The sequence below is a fragment of the Stigmatopora nigra genome, chromosome 17 (genome assembly GCF_051989575.1).
Source record: "Stigmatopora nigra isolate UIUO_SnigA chromosome 17, RoL_Snig_1.1, whole genome shotgun sequence".
Classification (NCBI taxonomy): domain Eukaryota; kingdom Metazoa; phylum Chordata; class Actinopteri; order Syngnathiformes; family Syngnathidae; genus Stigmatopora; species Stigmatopora nigra.
This window is the reverse complement of record NC_135524.1, coordinates 4,942,237-4,964,340: the sequence shown is the minus strand read 5'-3', so window position 1 is coordinate 4,964,340 and position 22,104 is coordinate 4,942,237. Positions and strand designations below refer to the sequence as shown.

The 22,104-nt window shown below is 39.7% G+C and overlaps 4 protein-coding genes across 5 annotated transcripts; 2 read left to right on the top strand and 2 right to left on the bottom strand.

The window, feature by feature from the left end:
• Positions 1-453: 453 nt before the first annotated feature.
• On the bottom strand, positions 454-4,374 carry alad (aminolevulinate dehydratase). The gene is made up of 12 exons (XM_077737045.1): positions 4,102-4,374; positions 3,547-3,672; positions 3,378-3,428; positions 2,903-2,999; positions 2,584-2,719; positions 2,342-2,425; positions 2,139-2,227; positions 2,006-2,061; positions 1,853-1,940; positions 1,570-1,656; positions 1,342-1,471; positions 454-1,136 (listed from the first exon to the last, which is right to left on the bottom strand). The coding sequence occupies exons 2-12, from the start codon at positions 3,663-3,665 to the stop codon at positions 1,078-1,080; spliced, it is 996 nt and encodes a 331-aa protein (XP_077593171.1). The 5' UTR covers positions 3,666-3,672; positions 4,102-4,374; the 3' UTR covers positions 454-1,077.
• Positions 4,210-6,145, top strand: tmem203 (transmembrane protein 203). Of its 2 annotated transcripts, none has more exons than XM_077737047.1 (2): positions 4,210-4,430; positions 4,854-6,145. In XM_077737047.1, exon 2 carries the CDS (start codon positions 5,037-5,039, stop codon positions 5,451-5,453), a length of 417 nt encoding a protein of 138 aa, XP_077593173.1. In that variant the 5' UTR covers positions 4,210-4,430; positions 4,854-5,036; the 3' UTR covers positions 5,454-6,145. The 2 variants fall into 2 exon arrangements, with proteins under 2 accessions (XP_077593173.1, XP_077593172.1); XM_077737046.1 differs by having other exon boundaries at positions 4,411-4,540.
• A 504-nt stretch (positions 6,146-6,649) lies between these two features.
• tprn (taperin) lies at positions 6,650-17,860 on the top strand. The gene is made up of 4 exons (XM_077736798.1): positions 6,650-9,413; positions 16,715-16,916; positions 17,389-17,513; positions 17,583-17,860. The coding sequence occupies exons 1-4, from the start codon at positions 7,299-7,301 to the stop codon at positions 17,643-17,645; spliced, it is 2,505 nt and encodes an 834-aa protein (XP_077592924.1). The 5' UTR covers positions 6,650-7,298; the 3' UTR covers positions 17,646-17,860.
• Positions 17,861-19,022: 1,162 nt separating this feature from the next.
• LOC144210248 (microtubule nucleation factor SSNA1-like) lies at positions 19,023-21,530 on the bottom strand. The gene is made up of 3 exons (XM_077736799.1): positions 21,397-21,530; positions 20,576-20,775; positions 19,023-20,358 (listed from the first exon to the last, which is right to left on the bottom strand). Exons 1-3 carry the CDS (start codon positions 21,446-21,448, stop codon positions 20,266-20,268), a joined length of 345 nt encoding a protein of 114 aa, XP_077592925.1. The 5' UTR covers positions 21,449-21,530; the 3' UTR covers positions 19,023-20,265.
• Positions 21,531-22,104: the final 574 nt, after the last annotated feature.

Here is a 22,104-nt window from a genome sequence, read left to right as displayed (position 1 = left end):
GACTTCCAACCCTGTGGTGAGTGAGAGAGTGAAAGCATTCATCCAGATGACTTCAACTTAAATGAGAGCAGCCCCCACACGTCATACGCTCAAAGTATAAGCAGGCTAAATCAAATGATGGACATTAGTCACTCAAGTATTGTATTCTATTTTGACTTCGTGCATTTCATTAAATGTAGTATTTGGGAAAAAAACGGACCGTTACGTTTATTTATGAACATTTGTACTCTATATTTATTAAAATGGGGTTTAATACGCATTTGGAGCTAATAATCACATCTGAGCCTGAGGGATGGTCACTAAACGACAGCTAAACCGATTTTCTTTTAAAGTTAACTCAAATAGATATTAGGTTTTATGAATACTATACTTAAAAAATAAAAATAAAAACTTGCAATATGGACGTAAGTCGCCCCCTGCCGTTTACTAATCAAAATGACCCTAAAGAGTCAATAAGGTATGTAGATTTCTTACTTTACTTTAGATGGCAAAAGTAAAACATATTCACAGCATATAGAGAAAATAAAACAGCAGTAACTCACAAGTTTCTAACATTACTCCACTGTGGTTGAAACTAGATTGTTAAATTTTTAAAAACTCTATACAGTGCAGTGTATATAACGGATAACGGAAACAGTAACCGAAATTACGGTTATATTATTAGCATTCAGCACTTTGGATACACAAGCAATAATTGCAAAGAGCAAATGACATTCACTTTGGTAAAAAAATATTAGAATGAACCTCAATACATTACAAAGTTCATCTTTGAACTTAATTTTTTTGGTGAAGTTTTGAATGGAGCACATGTATAACTCTTCCCATATAGTACAAAAAGGTACTACACAAATTAAACAGTTATATTGCAATAAACTCTATTGTGGTACAAAGCTGAGGATGGTCACTCTCAAACTAAAAGTGTGGGTTTTTTTATGTATAGTCCAGCTTTCCCAACACAGATTTCAAATAAATGCCCAGATGTGTAATATTTACCAAAGGCCTAACATTTTCAATTGCAGCATTTTGGTCGTTTGCTTTAAAAAGGTAACAATGGCTTCTCAGTTGAGGTTCACATCTTCATTCTTTCAGCCAGTTGAGCAACTGAGGGGTGTAGTATGTGATAATAATGTCCGCACCTTTTAAACAAGGATAAAACCAATGAGGGACAAATGAAAAAAACAAGAAGAACTCTTATCACACTGAAACAGTCCTTCTCAAATAGTGGGCCTGTACACTTACGCATGTAATGGATAGTGCGCAAAGAAAAAAACGTGCTTACCACCCGCTGAAATGCAGTAAGTGCAATGATTCCTGCGTTAACATCCCACATCTTATACTCACCTGCTCTGCGAAAAGCAGTCATAGCTTCCATGACAGCGGCTTTCAGGTCAAAGGCTCCAGCTTGCGCTCCATGCCACATCATGGCAAACTCGCCCGACACATTATATACAGCAAGAGGATGTGTGGGGAACTGGAGAAAAAATTAAATGAATTAAAAACGTCTATGCATGGCCGAATGTAGAATAGTTTTAAAAGCCAGTATGTGATACTGTCATCAATAAAACAAACCTTGTCTTTGACTTCTCTCACAATGTCCAAATATGGCAGACCTGGTTTTACCATCAACATATCAGCACCTTCTCTTACATCTCGCTCCTGAAAGAGAGAGAACAGTATTGCAAAATTCAGCATTGTAAATATTTGAATAAAATGAACACAATTAAGCAAGATGAAGTGATTTAATATTTAGCTTTGTAACAGTTCATAGAGCATTTAAGGTTCATTCTGAATTTATATTGGAATGCCCAATATTCTTAATATTTAGAACTATCCATATCAAAATGGAACTTACCACAGCCCGAAGGGCAAGACCTCTCGCTCCAGGAGGGAGCTGGTAACAGCGCCTGTCCCCAAAAGCTGGCTTGGACTGTGCAGCATCTCTGAATTGACATTGTTTCAAGTTCTAAAATCCAATACATGTATTCGCATCCTATATATTACTTACCTGAAAGGACCGTAATAACATGAGGCAAATTTGGCACTGTAGCTCAGCACTGAAACCTGTTATTAAAGACAAAGATGATCGAGTATGTCATTTGAAGTAGTGGGAAAACACTTTCAATAGTTGTCCAACTTACCCTATTTCCTAAACCATTAGAAAGCAGCGCTTGTTTTATGGCTCCAACTCTCCCATCCATCATATCAGAGGGAGCAATAATGTGACAACCTGCAGAAAATCATGCCCAAAAGAGTATTTCTAATTATTTAAAATTGAAAAAATATTCTGACCTCTCAGACAATTAATATCTCACTATAAAAGCCAACAAAAAAATCATTTTACCAGCTTTGGCGTAAGACAGTGCCACTTCTGCCAGTCTCAAGCAGCTCGCATCATTGTTCAGAGAACCATCTTCATTTAAGATACCTTGGAAAGAAATTCAAATATACTGAAATATTCTGACCCAAATGCACTGGACTCCTATATTTCCAAACCAACTTAGAAAATAACAAGTTTTCCCCCTTCAATGTATCTATAAGTAAATTTCTGGCTAGTGAAAGTGGATTATACAAAAACACACTGACCACAATGACCATGTGACGTGTAAGGACACAAGCAAACGTCACAAGCCACCAACAGGTCAGGAAACAAGGATCTGATCTTCTTTACGGCCATCACGGCTGGCGTGTCATCAGTGTCTGCCCCTGACCCTCTTTCATCCTGATCCACAAAAAACAGCATCATTCAGAGTTATATTCTCAAACTCAATCTTTCATATGACACAATGTGTAAAAATTTCCAAGACTCAATTCTATAGAAAATAAATATTATTTTTGTCACGGAGTACAAATACTACACTTTCACATAATGATTCAATCGACTTTAAGTCCTCACTGTACAAACCTTTTCTACATTTGCCGGGACCCCAAAGATCAGCACACATTTTAGGCCGTTCTCTACAAGTGGCTGCAGCATTCCCTCCAGTTTGTTCACCCCATATCTACAAAAGGGAATATGCAAAATTATATAAAATACAAAATCATGCAACATGATTGGGTAGATTACTTATTGTACTGGGGTAAAGATTGTTGGATACTATATGAGCAAGAATATATGTATGAATTTCACCGCCAAGTTTCAAAACAGCAGTTTGTCTGTCTCTAACACACACTCATCTTATCTATGTCCAGAAAGAGTACTTGATAGTCGATCCACCCTGACTCTAGTTTGTCCTCTCCTTTTTTTTTATTATCTTAGGACAACACCCTCCAAGACATGTGCAGTTTTGTGCAAATACTAGCATTATATGTCTGGATAGAAAACACAATGGTATGATGAAATAATTTGTTGGATTTGGATGTTTTAGCAAGTTTCTTACCTGGCTATCCCAGGCAGGCTACCAATGGGCTCCACAGCATCAACACTGTCTCTACAGGAGTGGAAAAAATAAAATAAGACCAAGAGATACTTTAAAATGACAGCGTTGAGCCTAGCAATAAAATACCCCACGCTTCATTTGCCTTTCATTCATTTGAGCGAAAACTTACGTGATGAAAATTGGGTAGATTAAGTTTTCAGGTTTTATATTTGTAGCACAAGTCTGCCAGTATCTGAGTGTTGGATGGAAGTAGCCACTATGGATGATGGACTGCACTGGTGTCTGCATCTTGACCCTGAAACAGACAATTCAAAACGATGAACAGAGCAGAAATTATATTTTTATAATGAAACAAAAAATGAATGCTGGATAGTGTAAGCATAATTATTTATTTACTTTAATTTAGTGTGATATCTTTGTTATTGGGCATTTTGGATTATTATTCAATCATAAAATGAAATGCAATAATTCCAAAAGTTAGATTGAAGGAAAAACTCATCCAGGATGAAATAAGAGGAGAAAATGATGTGCGTCAATTTTTGACGCATGTTGTACATTACAATGCATTCGTATTAATGACTTGGTAAAACAGCGTGAATTCACTCGTGAGTTATCCGATCGGCCCAAAAAATGTGTTTTAAACATGTGCAATTCAATTTTAGACCAAACTACTAATCCCAATATAACACTCGTGAAGTGGAAAGTATAATAAAACTGCACTTACTTGAAGGAAGTGGTAGACTTTAAGAGTGCGACTCTGACAGTGAGGTGACCGGTTGTTTCTTCTTCAGCCTCAATTTACACTGTCAAGACGTTACAGACTATTGTTATCGCCCTCTAGCGACTCTGTTGGAACAAAAACAAAACACCTCGTATTTTTACATGGCGCCGTGCATTATATATTATCATTTAATGAAATCATTTTAAAATGTAATATTTTGGACTCTATTTTTTAATTTGAAGAAGACATTTGGTTCATTGTGGACGCCAGTGTGATGTGGTCTCCTCGGCTACCATGCTCGCAGACAGAATTCTCGCGATATATTCACAACGGTGAGCAGAAAATGGTAACGCTAAAGGCATATTAGCATTGGTCATTGTTTTCTTTCCATATTGCTCTATATGAAAGAGAAAGTACTCCACGCGTATGAAGGTGAAGCCATGTGAGTCGTACAGTTCCATTTCGAAACATGTCAATTAATGATTCGCCTGAAATAGCATATTATACCCTATCTGATATTGTGGGGTTAGCTTAAGTTGGTTAGCATGATACGACTTGGCTACAATGTGAAGCTATTGACGTTGATTTTGTTGTTTTTTCCGTTACCTGATCTAGCCTACTTGATAAATGACATTTTAAAATATGTATTTCAGCGAGACATTTGCATGTACGCTCAGAATGTTGCTGTGGCTTGACTGGTTGAACTGGTTAAAGCATCCTGCTTTCCTCTCATGTATATTGACGTTGTTTTCTAGGAATACTTCCTGATTGCCTCATACTGGGAGAACTTCTGCCCTCTGGGTGGATTCAAACATGGAGCAAACGTGAAATCTCTGCTTTATAAAATCCATCAACTCCCCTGACCAGACCCATTTAGCAAGTCAGGTGACCTCTCCTCCAGCACCCCATCTCCTCCCGGACCTCCAAAATCCTCCATCATGCTGTTCTCCCTGCGTGAACTTGTGCAGTGGCTAGGTTTTGCCACATTTGAACTCTTTCTCCACTTATTTGCTTTGCTGGTCTTCAGCATGCTGGTTGCAGTGCGAGTAGACATGTTCACCCCCTCGTTGAGCTGGTGGCTGGTGTTTGTCCCGCTCTTTGCCGCGGATGGTCTCAGTACCTACTTCACGGCCATAGTGTCAATTCGGCTTTACCAGGAGAATGAAAAACGCCTGGCGGTGCTGCGGCTGCTCTGGGTGTTGACCATGCTCAGCCTGAAGCTAGTGTGTGAGGTGTTGTTGTGTCAGAAACTGGCCGAACAAGAACAGGCTAGAGACCTCGGGTATGGACTAATTGTCTCGCCGCTGTTCATCCTTCTGCAATTGCTGATGATAAGAGCATGCAGGGTTAACTGAGATCATCTTTACAAGTGAGAAGAGCGTTTTTAATTTGGCCATTGAGAGATTGAGCGCATAACAATGATATTTTTGTTTTGCTCTTTGGCATCCTTTTTATTTGTGAATGTACATTAGATGCATCGTAGCTCAACGTTTCATGATTTGCACACTTTCTATTCCTGTCTGTGTTTCAGATGGAACAAAAACTTTCAATGTTGGTGTTTAACACTTACAAATGTTTGCTTTATTATGGCGAAATATCTACTTCTGTTTGCATCAGTTGGGAATATTTGGGTCACAAACGTTGAAGCAAATGTGAGGTTTATGTTTTTTTTTAAATGCACATCTGGGCAATGCATAGTGAAACATTGGGATAAGTAACATGGCAGTAAACAAATGCACCAAGATGAATGGTTTTCGTCTAAAAAAAACTTGAGACTTTGTGGGTGTATTACATTTTTTTGGCCATGGTCTACTATGGTATTCACACAAATGAAAAGAATGTTTAGGGAGGCAGCTTTATTTGAAATGGCATTCTTTTCATTGTTTCCCCTTGTTTTTTTTTCTTTCAATGTTATGCTGTTTGTTCTGCATGTCTTTAACTTTTTGGTTGAGAGTTATGTGAAAATTTACAGTATTTGCTATAAGATATGTACATTTTTTCATCTTTTTCTTTAAATGGGATGTAAATAAACCTATATTTAAACGCATTTTGAACGTGAGGAACGATAGGACATACTAGTTCACCTAAGGGTGAGGCTATTATATTTTGTACCACAGGAGGGCGCCAAATGCTTGCAAATTGAAAAATAATCACATTTGGGTAAATAATCAAATCCCTGTTTTGATTTACAAATATTTCTATTTCAAGTCGTCAGGACCCATTTAATTTGTGTAAAAATGCAAATATCGAAATTCTAGACTGATAAAATCAGGAGTAAGAAGTATATTCATTTATTTTGAGACGATGTTATGTATATCTTTACATAAAATGCCTAAAATCAAACCAAGAGACAAAACATTTGACTATCAACAAGAAACTGGGGTGGAGGACTAGCCTTTGAAATTCCTTTGGAAGATAAAATATGCCCTTTCGCACTCTTTGTCACTGGGCCCATTATGCCACAAAGGCTTGGTGATGAAAGTTTCATGAAGTACAGTAATCACTTGTATACAGTGTGCTGATTCATACAAACCAATCCCCTTCTCACGTCACGTGTTCAACCGGATTATCGACAGGTGGGATTGGTGACATACTGGATGGAGTCATACCTCCACCCAGTTCTGGATCTATTCATGAATCATTTTTTATTTGCATGGCAAGCCATATTGTTTGCTAGAACTAACTAAAGCCGCCAAAGGACAAACAAAACGCCAACTAAAAGTTTAGAGGACAATTTTCAAAGGAGGTGATTTTGGATTACAATTGAAAATCGTAGCCGGTTCATTACGACAGTCTCTGTTTTTCACGGGGAGACGTCAGGTGAACGTGAACGCTACATCGTTTGATTGATAGGTCACACGGGCCTAGTCAACAATAGAAACAGGAGTGCTTTGCGCCACAGTGACGAAATGGGTGTGTCTGCAGGACAAAGCAACCAATCAGGAAGAGAATAGGAACCTGGAACTCGCCTTTGCTGCTGTGGGGAGGCGGGGTGGCGTTCACGGATAGCTATGCAAACAAGGAAACTAAGGAAGCGGTGAGATTAGGGAAACAAAAAAAAAGAGGGTGGAGAAATGTGTGGGACCGCACTGTGAACCTTACTGCAGCTACAGCTGGACGCAGTTGACGTAGCCGCACCGGGCCGCGGCCAGACCGCATCAAAGCCCGACTCTTCACCTCCCTTCCTCGCAGCTTTGGCGATGGCGATGTCTGGCGGAGGAGAGCTAAGGTACGCCCGCAAAGAGCCGGGGCAAGAGAGCCCGAGGATGCCGGCCTGGAAGCGAGAGATCTTGGAGAGGAGGAAGGCGAAGAGCGGAGGATCTGGGGGAGCAGCAGCGGCGGAGAATGGCGCAGGTGGGAGTCCGAAACGAAGCAACGGGGAGCAGACGATTAACGGGGGCAACGGCAACGGTGGCCCGACCCGAGATCGGGATCGAGATCGAGATCGAGACGACGCTCACCCCTCACGGAACTATTCCATCACGCCGGCAAGCCAGCACTTTGCCAATAACAAAGAGGCATCGCCCGGGGCAGCCGAGGGGATGGCGAGGGCCCCTTTTGACGGACAGGAGAGCTTGGTGCTCCAGGAGAGTCTGGGACCATTGGAGGAGAACCCCTTCATCAAGCTGGAGAAGGAGCGAAGGAGGCGGCAGGATCGGGAGAACGCCACTCGTCCCATCCAACACATTTTAGAGCTCTACGGTAATGTTCCCGGCATACGGACTATCAGAGCCGACAACATCCTCATCATCGAGTCGGATCCCGATTATGTCCAAGACGGAGAAGAAGTCAAAAGTCCTCTTTGGCAACATAACGGCTATAGCTCTGTCAACGATCTCTTGGACAGGAGAGGGACGGCCGTGACTGAGATAAGAGCCAAGGAAGTGGTCATTTATGACACCACGTTAAGTAAAAGTGAGGAGAACCTCAGCACCATCGGTCGGCCCAACCACAGGGACCCCTCTTACGAAGCGAGCGAAGGCCAAGGGATGGTGAGTCGAATCCTGCAGAAGTTTGACTCCAACTATGGGAAGCTGCATACCAAATCCCACAGCACAGAAAACCTGCTGGACCTGGATGGAAGTTCCGGCAGAAGGCAAAGAACCTGGGCTCAGCCGCAGATGAATATGATGCCAAAGCCCAGAAGTGACTGGGTCAAGAACCTGGGCAACAAGCAGACGCCATTGCCACTTTTTCAAAGTTCTGCCAGACCGAAGCCACATTCTCCCGTCCTAGAAACGGGCAGCCCTCAGCACGCCATTGAATCCTCTAAAGCAGTCGCCTCCTTCCGCCAGCGCTTTGAGGAGAACAGAGACAGAGTGACAAGTGTCACACCAAGAGATGAACCAGATCGAGCGCACGATTTAACCCCCGAGATCCCCCTCAACGCCAAGACGCCATCATCAACGCAAAGCCCCAACATCCGTCCCGAGTCCGTCTCCCCCAAAATGCCACGCACTTCACCTGACTTTGAGATCCGTCCATCTCCTAAACCCGACCTCTCTCAAATTCCCGACAGAGATACCCAGGCGCGGGCCTTGGCAAATCTCCGCCTCCAATCCAAAAACTCCTTCACGGTCATTCCCAAGCGACACCTTACATCTTCACACGAAAGTAACCATGTGGCTCCGCCCAGTCCAGTGAAAACATCTCCCTCTCACAGGGTGTCGGATCCCCCCGTGTCAGGATCTACCCACACGTCCACACCTATTGCCATGCTCCAAAAACTAAAGGAGACAAAAAAGCAGGAAGAAAAAGAAGTGGTTCGGCCTTTTAAGCCCCACCCATTCTCCTCTGTTGCTACATCTGCCCTGCCATTGCCCTCACAGAATGTGTCTCCATCTCCTACCGCCGTCCCCCCACCTGCCCTGCCGTCGCCTCCCTCATCCCCATCTTCCCCATCATCACCCACCATTTCTCCACGCACTCTCTCCCCTGACCCTTCACCCCGCTCCTCACCCGGAGTCATCCCCCCTGCCGATCATCTCCCGGTCACAAACATTGATGACATTGAGGTGGAAGCCCCTCATCGTGTCGCCGGTCACAGCCCCTCGGCATCAAGGAGAAAGGGGAACACTTTTACAGTGGTGCCCAAACGTCGGGGGGAATCCGAGGCCAAGCCCGGTTCACCGGAGCCCCAGCAGGATGCCTCAAGTGACGCGTCACCGGGGGCCGCGTCCCCCCAGGCTCCTTATAGTCAACTGGGGACATTGCTGAAGAAACGCTACCCCGCTGTGGAAGAAATTGAGGTCATCGGTGGGTACCTATCCCTTGGAAAGTCTTGCCTTTCCAAGACGGGCTCCTTGGGGAAAAAGGTATGGAAACAAACCACACAAACGTTTAATGTTTACAAACTAAATCTATATACACAAACTCTAACAGCTGCTTTTATTCATGTGCACATGTTTACATTTGTCAAATATTGTTGGACTATAATATTTAGTGACGTTATTAATTTTTCTTACATTGAAGTTTTAAAAATGAATGGCTGCCATTGACGATACAGGACGTCCAATGCATTTTGACTGCAGGGGAGGATTTGAAAATGGATTTTTTTCAGCCAGACTCTTTTAACTCATAATTCAGTGTCTATGATTGTGAACAATTGTTCATTCCTCCCTCCCAGCCAAAATGATTTGGACTTCATGCCCAGTCAAACATGAACATTCAGTCCCTGTTCTCACTATTTCAATTTGTATTTCTTGACAGGAAATGAGTGAAGAAAGGCTCATTTGTTTACAACAACGGTGAACAATATGGTGTCTGTATTTTTTTTCCAGAATTGTTGCACTAAAATATTCTCCTAGTCTGAGGAAGACAAAAATTCTTACAGATGGTGTGCGGCAGTCCAAAATATCAACATTGTTTGGGTTTTTTTCCGCATTGTATCTGAGCCATGTAGCCATAATGTTTCACTATTTTGTGAGATAATTGTAATTTTGAGCCAAAAAAAGTATCACATCTAAAGGTTCCTCTAATTCACACACTTTTTTAGGCTCAAGTGCACAAAGGTGTGTTTTCACTAATCGTGTGCAAAGTAAAAGCTGTTCAGTCACAACTCTTCTTTCAGAAATCAGAAATCCAACCATTTATGTCCCACAATTTATATAATTAGATAATTGCAACCTGTTTCTGTCTGTTAAGAGAAGCTTGTAGTTGAGTGTTTATGTCTGCAAGGCATTCTTCATGCAGTTTATGACCATCATCAGGGAGTTGCTCTGCATAATTAGCCATAAGTACATGTGAATGATTACTTTTGAGCATCTTCATATGACACTCGTATCTGTCTGGACCCTCAGGATTTTATGGAAGGAACATTTAACAATGAAGATACAGTTTGAAATCCATTTTTTAAGCTCACACAATACATATACAGATTTCCTATAGTTTTATTTTAGTTACATTCTTTAGGGGGCGCCTTATAGTGTGGAAAATACATTAATTGATTTTACCTCCAAATAGATACACAGGCAGTTGTCTCAGCCACTCAGACGCTGACCTGCTTTAGAGTTTCCTTGACCTGGCATGCCTTAATCCTCGGCTTTCCCATGCCAGCTTCTTATGTGCAAGGAAATAAACACACCCTTCCCCTCATTGTGCCAAATGGAAAGAGCATATGACTTTATTTAGTTATATATTCCCTTTTCTGTTCCATGCTAATCAACTGTCATACACAAGTCATGTAAAATGTGTCAACTTTTCCGATAAAAATTAGCCTGATATTTTTCTTACTTCTAGCCTCGTTTGATTGGAAAATAATCATGCATTTAATAGTGCAAAATTGCCAAAACCGATATGCAAAATGCATCAGCAATGTGATATTTCTGCCCTTTGTGTTATCTCATTTCTCTTGGGCAATTTTTTTACCCTGTCCTTTTTGCTTCTCCAGCCTGGATAGTACAAAAAAAAATTATAGATGCATTACGAGAGCTGTGACCGCTATAATTTGTGTGGAATTTTGCTTCATTTCAACCACTGCGTTAAACTAACCTCATTTATGGGCTCGAGGTTGGGTCATGTTTTTCCAGAAGAACCCACCATTTTTTTTTAAATCTTAAAAAGAATGTTCCACACATTATGAGCTTTCCCTGTATACTTTCCAGACGTTTTAGTGCGTCCACCTTCCACATATTTTCATCCCGTCATGCTTTTTATTCTCATTTTTACGGGGTTGGTATGTCATCCAAAGCTCCAATGGTCTGCTTTTTAAATCCACGTCGCTCCACCAGCAACACCCTTATTTTGTTCTTCTCTGTGCAGTAGTTAATAAGCCTTGTCCCCTGGCATCAAGCTTCCTGTGATCTTTTTTTAATTTATTTTTTGGCAAGAGAAGCTATCTAGGTCAAGTGCGGCTTCTTGAACAAAGATGTGCTCGCGTTTGCATAAAAATCAACTAAGGCTTTCTAGTTAAATTTATAGGCCAGGATTGAGTCACGTGTCATTGGAATTTCTATGGTTTGTTTGGGCTTTTTTTTATGCAGTTGAGCCTATCCATAATAGACCGGGTGGAGTTTAGTCTGATTGTTTTGCTTTTGTGGACATCTTTTAACATAACGATATATCCCTAAAAGAAACAGGTCATTGGAAAAAGGCCATCCAGGGTATAGCCAAACCTCTTTTCTCACAATTCTCTAATGAAAGTAAATCACTGGATGGCAGGTCAAGTGAGCTTGACTCCCTTCATAAATCACAAACATGGACCTAACCATTGAATCTTATTAGTTAAAAAAATGTCATTTTTATTTACATATACTGCAACCTTCCTGCATTAAGCTTTCCTGATTTAGAATGAATGTATGAGTTATGGGCCTTGGGGAAATAATATTGGCATGGCAACACAGAGAAGCTGACATCTGATTGATTGATGGATTGGTTAAATCTTGCCGGTTATACTGTTCTGATATCAGTTCAAAAATGGGCATTGGGATGCCACTTTACTGAAGGAATTCCATACCAGTGACTCAAACCTGACATTAGCTAACATTGCCCTTATTGAGTGGTCTGTGTTTGTCCAATCCATTGTTTGTCATTGCACGTACGTGTAGTTTTAGCTGAACTTAAATGCCATGTCTACACCCTGTTAAAAATAGACATAGGCTAATTGTTTAAAACCCCACGTGACACAGGAAGGCTAACAAAAGGGCACGCTGATGCACTTATGCCGTGCGCCAGGTCTAAAGGTGTGAAAGTCCATTGTGTTTAATTATTCACCACCCAGCAGACATTCCCCATCTCTTACATTTCCTGAAACATTGCACCCAACTTCTCGATTTCCATTCAAAAATATTATCATGTAGAGATATTCGGTGCTATTGTTTTCTGGTACTTATATAGAAATGTGGTCATGTTCCATAAAGATAATTATTTTTGCAAAAATAGATAAAAAATCAATATGACAATGATGGCCTTTGCAATATGTGCATTGTGACTATGGGGTAAAAATATGACTTCATTTAATGTGATTGTTTGTAAATTGAGAGGTTTCAGGACTACATGTTTTAATTTGAGAATTTTTTGTAAAATTTACAGAGCATCAAGGTTTCATTTCTGTTACTGCTTTGCGATTTAATGCATATCTAACTCTCTAAAATAGGAAACTAAATAAGGCAGGAATGCTGACTATTCATACATTCATGTATATTTGAGTGCTCAAACACATGTACAAGTGCAATGTTGGTGTGATTAGAATTCAATAGCAATGCCCTTTTGTGTCAGCCATGTTTAATTCAGGGTGTGTGTTTGCATTTGTGCACCCATATGACTACATTGTGTGCGTGTGTCTGAGGCAAATTTGTACAAATTTCCCAATTTTAGCCTTTAACAAGAGATTTTGCATATGGCATTTGCACATGTTTAATTTTATCGGATATGTAGATGTTTTTAAAAAAATGTTTTCAGGCTGATTGACGTTATGCTGTTGATCTTCTTTCTGAGGGTCTGCCTCCTCTTCTACTCTCCCATTTCCCCCTTGTCATATAACCATGGCGCCTGTCGCCACGACAACACTGGTTGCGGACATTCAAGCCATTAGCTTTCCTGGATAAAGGCGCATACACTCTGTCTGACTCACACCCAATGTTATGTCAGCGTCAATATCGCAATGAAAAAACCTGTCATGAGTTTGACGTCATGCCTTGCAAAATATTGAAATATCAAGAACATCCTGGCAATGCTTTTTAAGTTCCATCATCACATTGTTTTAATAACCATTCACCTTCACCCACTTCGAGCCAATGTTGCAATTGCTGTTAATGCAGAATATATTATGCACCAACATATTATTCTGATCAAATATTGCCTTAAACTTATTTTGAGAACTGCGTAGGTTCCAGTCACATGTAATACTTCATAAATAGAAACTGGTAGGAGTGGAGTGGTTTTTATTTGGAAGCTGGTGGGATGCTGAGCTAACTCAACTTTGCACGACACGCAAAGCAAATCCATGCCTTTTTTTCCTGATTTTAAAGTACTTTACTCTTTAGTCCACGAACCCATTTGTTAAGAAGTAAGCTTTCTGTTCCCCCCCCCCTCAATTTCTTCCACTTTTATCCAAGCAAAAGGAGATCTAATCTATACAAACACTCACACACTTCCCCACTGAGGATACTACAAAGAGCTCCAGCTCAAACTACCTCGAGACTTGACAGTGTAAACACAGATGCTCTTGTCAGATCTGCAAACATTTAAATCCCCAATCGAGCCACCACATTGTAAAATTCCTGTCGTGGAACCTAATAGAGTGCAGCCTTAAAGAAACAAATGTCCTCTTATCTGATCTAACCTCATATTTGTTTTGAAATGCACCAACACCTATTTATTATTGGCCTTGCAATGGGGGATACCCTAAAGTAAGCACCATAATAATAAGGCAGAGTTTTCAGCACCCATTGATATTATAGTGGAGGTTATTGCACTAATATTGCAGCATGTATTGTGTATTAGTATTAGTATTGTTTACTTCAGGCAGAAATGCAGCTGTATTTAAATTCCTCAGTTGGTGTACACATGCTTTGCTAGTCTAATATTATCTACAAGGATGGAGATTAGCTCTAATCACATTGATAGGCCCATCTCCTTTAAGATGCCATTGCATGGCAACTATAGAGTGATATTTTTGCTTTGGATTTATTTACTGTGGATGTGCATTTTTGTATTATTATTTTAAACAAGTACTTTACATGTATATATCCCACTAACTAGGATGAGAGACATTTCAATTACCCTTGAAAAATGTCTTTGAACATGGGCAACACCCAGGAGATCAAAAAAAATGTTCTAAAAACCACACAATGGCCATGTAAAACTGCTTTTGTGTTACACATTTTACCATAGCAGTTCAACTTGACGAGCAAGGAATCTGAGCCAGAGTGGTATTTAGTCAGAAGTACTTTTATGGTGCGTTGGTTGGCCTCACGGAAATTCCCTGCACAGCTCACGTCACGTCTATCCAATTCATATGACAGGCATATGAAAATATCAGTTTAAAATAATCCCTCTTTACTATCCAACATCATGTTTTTTTTTCACCCGTTCATTCAGATTTGTTCAGAAAAGTGTTAATTTGTGTGGGGTGCATCCTGGAGCTTTTTCTATCTTTTTTATACTGTTACATACTCTGAGTACACCAATTTACTGTTGGTTTACAAGGCTATTTTTCTTCTTCTTTTGTCGTTGAATGAAGCCTAATGAGGCTTTCAGTACGGTACTTCATAAAGGGAAGAGGTTGAATTGACACATTAGCTTGCACTTCCTACTGAAGCATCCAGTCTTTGATAAATATGAAACAAAAGTCACACACAATGAAAGCGTTGTTAGTCTGCCCATGTCCCAGCTCACTGACTAAACACAGTGTGCTGGATGAAGAGCCCTTCAAAGTTGCCCGCCTTACACGTGTTGCGCCCCACAGCCTAATGAACTTATAAAAAATAAAAATAAATAAAAAATATTAGCAGTCGATGTTGACGTTTTCAGTCAGACGATCCAGAATAGAGCCAAAATGAGTTTTAAAACAGTTTTACAAAGAAATTTACTTTAAAAATCCTATACAAAAGTTGTACACAAACATATAAAAAAATAAGAGAACATATAAGTTGACAGGTATGCAATAACACTCAAATATATTAATATTTACTTCCCTAGTGTGGTCTCATTGGTAAAATATAATCTGACAATTGACTCTTGTAAGAGCGATTTTAGCCAACCGGATAAAAGGAAATGTGATTGAGGAAGTGGTTTCATCGAAGAGCCTGATTTATTCATAGACTGTCTGTTTGCTTAAAACTTCCTCCGAGACCGGATGTCCATTTGCTAAGAAGCCAAAAAAAAATGGTGCCCTTATCAAAACCAAAGTAGTAACGACGTCGAGGGCATGAAAATGCGTCATCGGATTTAAATTCTATTTTTAAAGCAAATTTTTATAGTTGTTTGGACTGAAACTCTACCCTTTGCCTTGTTGTAATGTGTAAGCTGTTTTTGATTATCTGAGGAGACATCTTTATCTTTATGAGCGTCTTATTAGTACTAGTCACATATTAACGATTGCTCGAATTGTAGTTGTAGTTACGTACCGCCCTTAAGCAGGATTTTATTTCTCAATGTAATTGACTAAAAGTTTTGTTAGCCAAGGTTGGTGTATTTATTGAATGGTTTATTTACATTTTTTATGCTTGTGTGGAACATGAAAATGTCCTGCTATTTGGATGATAAAGGTCATGAGGTCAACATACTTCGATCTTGCTCTTCTCCAAGGACATTTATACAAATGTCAAATGTGTTCAGAAATTGAAAGTTATTCACATTTGGGGAATTATCTGTGAACTATAACATACATGTATTATCGTATGCTACATATTTCATCATAAGGTTTTAATTGTGTGTAATATGTAGGACTGTTGTTGCCTTTGTGGCATTGTGATGAAGATTAGAGCAGATTTAGATCTTGGTTGTAAAGTATTGTGCTTTAAGAGCAGTCACCTGATGTTTTGGGTGGTCAATACAAATAATCTGAGTGGAAGAAGTACATTTAAAAGCCCCAAAATAAGAAAAATCACTTGATAATTAGAATAGTTATCATTATCTAAGTCTACATCCATTCTTTATGAGCTGGCCTATCAATGGCCATTTGACAAGTGCTTTTCAGAATGACACCAAGTGGAAAATTGCAAAAAATACCCATCCCCACATTGTTCCGGATGCTGCATCATCATTAAGTAAATGACGATAGTGCAGCCAGCAGACACATGGAAACATTTGCACATTGAACACTCGATTTTAAAAGTCAAAAAATAACACTTGGCAAGTAAATACCATGAGCAAAGGGCTTTGCCGTGCGATAAGACCAATCAGACAATCGTAGGAAAGTAATAAAATGTTGCTCTTGTTAGTTGTACTGAAAGATAAAATTGCAACAAGCCAAAAATACAGCTACAGGTGTGCTACATGGAATGTGTACAAAAAAAATGGCTCCATATAACAATTTAGACCCATCTGTTGAAAATTTATTTATTTAAAACTAGTACCAGGAAAAAAATAAGTTGAATATCAAGTTTACAACAAATCAGATCATTTTGGTTGTCCAGTTTATTCAGTATTGTTTTTATTTTTATGTCTCTTCCAGCTCAAGATCTCCTTCAATGAATCAAGTCTCCACAGTACATATGAGTATCCATCAGAAAGCAGCGCTTGGGACAGTGGCGAGGAGGCGGACGAGGACAAACGGGACGGAAAGGTCGCTGAAGAAGCACCCAGCATGGTGGGACGTATCCATATCCCTCGACCTAGTTTCACCAGCTCGCCCACACATACAAAGAGCAGCAATGGTGAGATACTGAGGGAGAAAAAATGCAGTAACCTATAAGTTGTTGCCATTTAAAATATTTCTAGTTTGGTGACTTTGTGCTCACTAAATTTGACTGTGTATAGTGCTGATGTTATGGGAAAAAAAGCTTTTCGAACTTTGGCCTTGAGTGGATGATTTCTACCTTATATGCCATTTTCTTAAGTATTTAAATATGGAAAATATTGGGTATTAAATGAATTGTCCTTGTATAGATTAGAGTTGATAAATACATAGTAAAAATACTGAATTGTACTACAGGGATAGAGGGACCTCAAGTGGACTCACTCTGAACTACATTGTGAAAATACTGAGATTTAGAAAGTAGTTAGCCAAAATACTGAAAGTATTCATCTAGTCTTGCATTGGTATTTTTACAAAACACCCACTTCAATTGATAAAGATAAACATCCAATCTATTCTTCATTTTTTGTACCATGTTTTTATATGTGCAGACCTCTCCAACTACATTCCAAAGCACTCCATGGATTTCAGCGCTTGGCAGGAATACAAACAAGAGGACAGTGTTAATAAGAAGGCAGCCCCATCCAAGGAGACACAAATGACAGAAGAAGTCATGGTGAGAGAATCACAATATTTTCTTCCTTTGCCTCACCAGCTTTAAACACTTTTCCCCCTCCCTCTTCAGTTGACACCAGCAGACAGTTCGTCTCTGTCAGACTACAGTAGCGAGCCCGCTCTCTACTTCTGATCACTGTGTCTAATCAGCACTAAAGTAGCACCTCAACCACCGGGATCGACTGCCGCACCTGGACCTGAACCACTGCCAGGCCCGCCCGAGCACACGTTCCCCCCGACACCCCCCGCGGGGAGCACCAGCCACGGTACTATCGCCGCATGACGGATAAGTCAGTCTTCATTTTGGTCGATAGACCTAAAAAGCAGCTGGACTGTCTTTCCCCAACCTCCCCCCCAAAAAAATCCTGGGCAGTTGATCTGTCAAAGCATCTGATGCAACGGATTGCTCGTCCTCATTTTGGACATTTGTCCTCTGTCCATCCTAGTTTACGCTTTCATCCGGGTTTAAAACGGGCCCAAAGTCCAAAGCCTGAATAGAGCAACAAAAAAAAACAACTGCCAATGCCCATGTGAAGGCGACTCCACAGCAACAGTGTTACAAAACTCCTGAAAAAAAATCTCGGACCTTAAGGTTACTTGCTCTCGCTTGCAGTAAATCAGTATGAGACAAATCTCTAAAGGTGCCACTCATATTTTTTTTTTCTTTTTTTACATGCATGGTTTCAGTTGAACCACTTAAAGCTTCTTATTGCCTTTTCATTTGTGATTTTGGCAAACCGTATGGTTTGTAGGAGAGCAGGCAAACTATACCATACCATTCTTCACATTGAGGAGGCCAAGTGTAAACTTAGTCAACGTGCACTCTGGATAACATTTTCTTTTGTCCTTCTGTAGCAGATGATCATTTTTTTTTTAAAATCCATGCTTGAAAAAGTGACCTTTGCCAACAAAAATGTCTGTATTGCCGGCCGAATGTTTTTGCAGCCTCTTCCTGTATTTATTGCTTCTCATTGTTGAAGTTTGCATGTCTTAGACCTGCTCGTGTACAATTTTTATATCATATTTTTTGTGTAAAATTAGAGAGAAGCAGTAGTTTTTTTTTTGTTTTTTCAGACTGATTGGCCCCATCGGACCTCACATACTCTCACATTCCACGGAGAAAAGCTGGTCCAGTCCAAATAAATGGTGATATTTGGCTAGTGCGTGTGAAGATTATTATAATTTTTTTTAATAACAGGAATGCACCACCTTTCTGATGTTTTAAAAGTCGTAATGCCAAGTGAAAAAAGTGTTGCTGTAATGGCCTCAGTCCTTCTTTACATTCAACCCTGGCCAGTATTGTTGTAGTTTGTAACTCTAGATGATCATCATGATGAACTTTTGATTTTCCGCTTGTCCGCACTGATTTTGTTTGAAATACAAACTGGTGTCATCCATTTGTTATTGATGATATGCAGTCTTGGATGTGAAACTATTTTCATGTCATGCTTTTTTTTTTTGTTGCTTTGTTTTGCACTTCATGTGAAGGAATAGCCAGTGACAGATGATGTGCACTTAAGAAGTGGTTTCTTTATTGCAGCTATCACACAGTAGCTGACTGTAAAAGGACATTTTCACATTTATACAGACTTGATTACAGAAAATCATGTTTTTTTCTTTTTATACGGAATCAAAGGAGACCAATCATGAAATTGCACACTCCAAACGCACTGCCGATGGATTCAATGTTCACTTTTGTACACTTACCACGGCCTAGACTAGCATCTAAAGATTGTTGGCCTCATAGTTCACATTGTCTGATCTGGTCTTCATCCTGGATCGTCCCACAATTTTTTTTTGCTTCTTAAAAACAAGTCATATACGGTGGAACGTCCAAAAATCAAATACAATACATTCCATGATTCATTTTTAATTTCCAAACAAGTCATTGGACGTTCCACTGTACATACGTTTACACACCATGATAGTCTTCTCATGGATGAATGTATTATTATTTTTTATCTTTCCCCTATAAGAAACTTATCCAATTTTTATATAATAGCCAACAAGCCTGTGGAGATGATGTAAGAACAGCAACAAAATAACGGACCACTTAGAACGTTGCCAAACTGAAATGAGGAAAATTTGAAAAATGTGCTATTATCACAAGAATGGTTTAACACTCAAAATGTCTTTTAAAATCTTTTAAAAAGATTTACCAACTGAGGCAACACATTGGTCACTGCTGCCTTCCGTAAAGACCTACTAAACTTTTGAGGGATTTGAGATTTTTTTTCTTTGAGGGGGTCTATTGGTCCATTAGTCAAATCTAGGACCACGGACAGCGCCAGCAACAACCTCATGTGGCAAATAGCAAAACAAAAACATCCATGTTTTTCAACTCTATGTTGCAAAATGGGCAGTTTGTGTTAAGTACACTCAGTAGTACATAAAATATTCAATTTAATCCATACGTTACTTTTCATTTCTTTTGTCGACCGCATAATCGTGCATTGCCTCCGCTGTGTAAAGTAACTGTGGATGATTTGAGCAGAAATGAAGTGACAGATGTATGCTAAATAAATAGAAATGCAACAAACATTGTGTGTGGAATATAAATACACACTGATACTTTTTCATTTAGCATAAATGGTCAACTATAAATATTTGGAACATTTCTCAGTATGGTGCAAAACAGTTGCATTTCTGGATTTTCCATTATAGTAATTGATTACAGTCATAATGTGAGGAAAGAATCTAATGAAAGTATAGCATTATTTTGAATGTGATATTCAAATTCCACTTGCTTTCAATTAGTGTTCTTTTTTGCGTGGCTCGGACGCTTTGGTGAGGTTTCCGGCCTCGTGCTTCAGGGCAGTCAGGAGTGATTGGGAACTTTCTAAAATCTGTTCCAGAAGACAAAGAAATACCATCAATGTGCAGGACTGAAAATGGATAAAAACTGACAGTAGTATACAGTAGTACTACCAGACATGATAATCAAAGTAAAGGAGAAATAAATTAAATTGACTGAATTTGTTGTCTGCGCTCTCATTTCTGACCTCAAGTGTCATGAAATGGGTTAGTTGATGAAAATATTGACAAAAAGCATATAACACAGACCTTAGTGTACGCAGACTCGGTCTCAGCGATGGTGCGGTCAAAGGTGGCACGGGCAGCCATTCTTTGCGCCAAGCTTTCATTGACTTTGCTTAGTTTGCCGGAGAAGACGCGAATGTCGTGCTGCAGTCGTTCCTTCTCCTCTTCCTCCAGCTTTATCTGGCGGTTTAATTCTTCCCGTTTGGAGCATAAGTCGTCAATACCTAAGAGGAGACAGAAAATGAGGAATTTCAACGTTCAAAAGCGAAATAAAGACAACAGAAAGTCTGTAGAGAGGTTTGTGAATGTTTTTTTTCCTTTGTGTGTCCTGCCTGTGTTATTATTGTATGCATTTTACCTGAAATGTCCCTCTTAGGTACCCTTTCTTTGTGTGACCCAGGTGTTTGTGATTGTCATCTGTGTATATAAACCTGGCATGTCTTTTGTGGGAGTATTGTTTTGTGTTTTCCATTGTTGGTAAGTAATATTTTGGCTATTTGTGGGTGTGTGTCTCCACTGTTTTTATTTTATTGATTCTGTCCATGTTATGATTATATTTGGATAGTTAAGTTATTTTTCATTCAAATCCAACTTTCCAGCTGCATTTGGATAGCTGTCCACTGTGGGGATCAACTTGAACTCATTTGCACCCACTTGAAATGGATGGGATTCATTTGCAATGATACATGATCATTCATTGCCTGTCCTCCTCATTGAAATGGATTGGACGTCTATTGCCGTCAGGGAAACGATGAGTAAACGATAGAGTTGGACACGCACATGATTGGGCATGAAGTGGAATATTGGAAGTTTAGTGCTAAAAGAGAAGGAAAAAAAACACTTACAATTGACGAGCTCATGGTTGTAATTCTGCAAGGCAGCGGCTTGTTGGCTCATGGTGGCGTTTTGCTTTCACGTCGCTTTGAGCGCCTGCGAACACAACGCGGATGGATCACGCGTGTCATTTCCTTACGATGACGGATTTCTATTTGATGTCATTCTTAAAAGACTTACGCTAACCAATTAGTTTATATCAGCGACTAAACACGACATTACACCCATAACCATGTCTGGAATTGAACATTTTTAACAACAATGATGACGTTCATATTTAGTCATTATCCAAACTGTTTATTGTAAAAAGGGACGCAGAGGGTGCTGGAGCCTAACCAGGCTTACCAGTATATACGGTGTTCAACGCATACCTTGCATTTTTGGGGATGAAATGTGTATTTATATAGAAAAATGCATTGGTGAGAAGGTAAGTTAAAATATTGATCTCATGGGGGTGGGCACAGTTTATTGTTAGGCCAAAAAGTTAATTTATACTCTCAATTTATTGACTGGCACTTCTGTTCAAAATGGATTGGACGTCTGACCCTGTCAATGGCACTGAAGGATTAACATTCACAACCAGTTTAAGTGAATTTGACATCTGTCATTGTCAATAGCAATGAGGTAATTTTGCATAATTTACATTTTTGGGTACTATCAAGTCACTTCTGGTAAATTTTATATCAATTCCTATTGATTTGGGGGACTTTCTGGAATGC